At 48.4% G+C, this 3,984-nt stretch overlaps 2 protein-coding genes across 2 annotated transcripts in view; one reads left to right on the top strand and one right to left on the bottom strand.

The window, feature by feature from the left end:
• The window catches only part of H257_08101 (hypothetical protein), a gene marked incomplete at both ends in the record, with an annotated part of 6,602 nt that extends 5,373 nt beyond the window's left edge, over positions 1-1,229 (bottom strand). Inside the window, 6 exons of the mRNA XM_009833885.1 lie at positions 43-128; positions 298-384; positions 512-673; positions 716-826; positions 891-992; positions 1,047-1,229. Of these exons, the coding sequence (XP_009832187.1) occupies positions 43-128; positions 298-384; positions 512-673; positions 716-826; positions 891-992; positions 1,047-1,229 (731 nt within the window). The remainder of the gene's footprint in view (positions 1-42; positions 129-297; positions 385-511; positions 674-715; positions 827-890; positions 993-1,046) is intronic.
• A 673-nt stretch (positions 1,230-1,902) lies between these two features.
• H257_08100 (hypothetical protein) lies at positions 1,903-3,564 on the top strand. The gene is made up of 2 exons (XM_009833884.1): positions 1,903-2,991; positions 3,057-3,564. Exons 1-2 carry the CDS (start codon positions 1,968-1,970, stop codon positions 3,437-3,439), a joined length of 1,407 nt encoding a protein of 468 aa, XP_009832186.1. The 5' UTR covers positions 1,903-1,967; the 3' UTR covers positions 3,440-3,564.
• The last annotated feature ends 420 nt before the right edge of the window (positions 3,565-3,984 follow it).

Here is a 3,984-nt window from a genome sequence, read left to right as displayed (position 1 = left end):
ATATATATATATATATATATATCTCAAAATGTTCACCCTTACATGATATTGCGCTCAATGATGCGTTCGTCTTCGCAAATGCTTTCAATAAAGAGCAAGTGGAACCCATCGGTTTGAGAGATTCGATCCTACAAGCCAAAGCGTCATAAGGTGTATAATTTTATATATATATATATATATCCACACTTTCAACTATTAGGTAGCAACATTGTATATAGTACATCCTCAAATAGTTATATAGTTCTGAACTGGAAATATATATATATATATATTTGTATTTATATAGATGACACATACTTGGATCCACAGGCGGCGTTCCAACGTCGAGTTCGTACCGTCGTAGATGGCGACTTCGCCTTCGTTGCTCAAATATTGCAGCATATCCTATCATTTAGAAAAATGATGATTTCACCGATTATATATATATTAAATATTATTTGAAAAGACGTCGATTCATAATACTTCTACCTGCAAACAATAGAAAGACTCAGAAATTGCTACAAGTACGTACATCCATGGCAGCCTCGGCCATGTCCATGCGCTGCTTCTTGCCGTCGGCGTTGTCCGGATCGAAAAACTTGGCGCTGTGGTCCGCTCCGAGAAGTTTGCGGCGGTAGTTGCCGATGTTAAACACCCGGGTGGAGTAGTTGATCCAGTTGAGATAGCGAGCGACCTGCGAACGCTCAAGCATGTCGTACGACGTCGGAATACGTACCTTGCGAGCCATGTACGACTTGCCGCGCCCGGGCAGGCCGACCATGATGACCACAAGCTTGCCCCCTTGGTTGCGTCCTTCGTGGAACAAGTCCGTCTTCTTGTCGTACTCCTGTGGAACACAACAATTGTGAGAGGAAGGGGGTATGTATGTATGACGACGCTGGATGCTCCACCTCTGAGGCTGGATTGCTCATGGTAGACGAAATCCGACGGGGAAGGGCAGAGAGTCGAGCCATGGAGATACCCAGCTCATGCATTTTCGTGGTTGACGTCTTCTACGCGAGCATCATTCAATCATGCATGTGTACACGAAGGACAAGTGAGGCTACCTCGGACGACGAACGTTGTCGATGGCGAGGCCCGTCGGTGGTGGAGGCACTGCTAGAAGACGATCGTGGAGGGTCGTCCTCTTTAGCAGCGCTTCGTTTCCTCCCTGAAGCAGCAACGGCCACGACCAGGAATGTCGCGAGAACCACCACGCATGCTTGTTGCATCCAGCGGTGATCGACCATATCTTGAAGGCGCACCTGCAGTAAAAATGGCAGCTGTATTGGTACTTTACCGAAAGGAATGTATCCCACGAATTCAACCTACACTATTTGATGGAGAAATGAAACACTAATCAAGCTGGCCAATCAAAACCACTCTTCGACAAAAACACTACTAGTACAGTACAGTATTAACAGTAAATTAGTGTATGACTGAAATTAATGTGATCGGCACACACACAAGTCTAATTTTGGGTCCATCCACTGGGACAAACCTGGTTAACTACTGTAGTACCGTCTAGATTTCACTGGTATACTGTAAACCTGGTTGAGAGTAAGCTCAGGACATGTCGAAGTGGGATAAACTGGGATAATGGATGCGATGGGTGCATTTGGTTGCACATTATAAGCTTAGTAACGTTACTGTATTGCGCAAACCCTGTGCATACCGGTATATATATATATATATACTACCTTATAATGTTACTCCATACTTTATTAGTCTGTAGTACTGGAGTAGATACGATACTATTAATATGAATAGTAGTACTACGGTATAATCGTATAATCGGGGGGTCGCCAGGGGAAGGGCGCGGCTAATCACCATGATGACGTCATCAATTCGAGTGTGTTAACGATACAGTTAATACTAATTGTAAGTAACGTTACTCAGAGTAAACCCCCAAAACTATTTCGAGCAGTTACAAGCGTAACCGACGGACCAGCCACGAACGATAGTTCGCCCTCGACGGTACATACACCATGGGTGGCGGCATCAGCGTCGACCACCACAGACACGTTGTACCGCCCAGTGTGATCTACCACACCGATATCCCTGCCTCCTTGGTCACCACTGGCACCGACGCGCAAGCGCGGGTGATAGTTTCCCTCTCGTCCAAGGATCGCGTCATCAAGTGCACGCGGGTGACCATATCGCACTCCCACTTTGCCATTTCGCACCGGTGGCAAAACCGTGTTCAATGCGACACGTACACTGTGCACTGCGACCACGAGCTACCTTACACGTGTGAGTTGTTTCCGGAAGAAGTGGTCAATTTGGAACAGTACGTGACCTCTCTGGGCAACATCTGGCTCGACTATGTGTGCATCGATCAGTCCAGCGACTCGGACAAAATCGCGCAAGTCAACATCATGGGCCAGATCTACGCGAACGCGACGTCGATTGTGCTGGGGGCGGGGCTGCAGCCGACGATGCCGCCGCGCGACTACCTCATGCGGGCGTGGTGCTTCCAGGAGCGAATGTTTGGCCCGATTCGGTTTGTGTGGGACATGGAGGCCCAGGACTTGGAGCACTTGACCGCGTTCGCAAAGGACATTGCCCTTCGCGTGTCCAACTTGGCCGAGAGCATTTCGTTCATCAACCGCAAATACGACCCCAATGAAAACTGGCGAATCCAAGCACTGCGCAAGATCCCAGAAAAGTACCCCTCAACCGCCGCGCTGTGCAATCAAATGGAGCATTTGATCAAAGACACCCGGAACGACCGCACTCAACGTCAAATTGCCATTGCTGCCCTTCGCATTCGAGAACTCGTGCCCTGTGACCATCCCATTGTCACGAGCGAGTGGAACTTGTTCTTGTTTGACTGCCAAGCTAGTATTGAAAAAGACCGACTGTATGGCACGTGGGGGGTACCCTTGTACCAATTGAACGTCCCCCTGAGCTACGAGTACCCCGACGCCACGTGGCACCAAATCGCCAAGAACTTCCCCGAGGCTGACTATGCCTTTCACGCCCCCCACGGCGCCCCCGACCAGCCCCACGGTAAATAGAACATCCCCCCTTCTTAAAATATATTTCCTCATTGATTGTAAAACATGATCATGTAGGGGGGTTCAGTGGGTTTGCCACGGTAACGCAGCTTATGTGTCACATCATGAAATACGCGCCACTGGCCCCTGGAACCCATGCGAAAACCCCCACAGGGGGAACGCAGTACACGATGGCCCAGTCCAACGAAGTGTGTGGCATCGTCTGGGACGAACACTACGTGGGGCTGGCATGGGACAAACACGAACCCATCCAAACGTTCCACTTTATCGTGTCCAAGGAATGCCTCCGACGGGGCAAGGGCAAGGGGGGTGAGTCTGGTCCCGTGAAGAAGTTCATCCGGTTGATTGAGCGATTGCGCAAGCTTGGGGCAGCAATCCCCCATTGGACAGTCACGTTCGAGCTCAAGTCGTTCTTGGAGAAAATCGCAGATGAAAAGTGACGGCTGTGGTGCATTGGCGATATGTACAACCAAACAATGTGCAACAAAACCTAAAGGGGCATTGGATTAATATGCTACATTTGAGCTCCAAAAGGACACTAACGTACGTGTCAGCGTAATGTTCGATGTATGCAGTTCATACAGTCCGCCCAAACACTATCGACACCTCCCAAAATTTCTGACTTCTGGAAAACGTACAGCACTTGGATTGAGCTACCTAGACCATATTGGGTACGACACGAAACGGCATCTATCTCGGAAGGATTTGAGCTAACGTTAGAACACGATTATCTATCGAGTGTAAAGTAGAACTTTCAACAAACATATGGTGCAAGAAGCCTACGACGAGAATTTGAGTCCCACTTGGGAAGTTATTCCTCCTGGGGGATTCAAAAGTAGGAATGCTAAGACCACAAAATCGATAGAGCTGGACAAGAGGAAGAGAACTTGTGTCTCGGATTGAGTTTATACAAAGAAATGATTGAGATATTAAAATTTTCCCTGGCCCCTCCTCTCTTAGGAATATATGGACGAGGTCAACTTTT

This window comes from Aphanomyces astaci (genome assembly GCF_000520075.1).
Source record: "Aphanomyces astaci strain APO3 unplaced genomic scaffold supercont1.17, whole genome shotgun sequence".
NCBI classification, from domain to species: Eukaryota; Oomycota; class Saprolegniomycetes; order Saprolegniales; family Verrucalvaceae; genus Aphanomyces; species Aphanomyces astaci.
Note: the sequence above shows the minus strand (reverse complement) of the source record. Positions and strands in the feature narration are given on the sequence as shown.

Excerpts from the sequence above, each read along its gene's own strand:
- H257_08100 (XM_009833884.1), top strand. The coding sequence starts at position 1,968 with ATGGGTGGCGGCATCAGCGTCGACCACCACAGACACGTTGTACCGCCC. Across the intron at positions 2,992-3,056 it reads CGCCCCCGACCAGCCCCACG|GGGGGTTCAGTGGGTTTGCC; the intron begins GTAAATAGAACA and ends ATGATCATGTAG.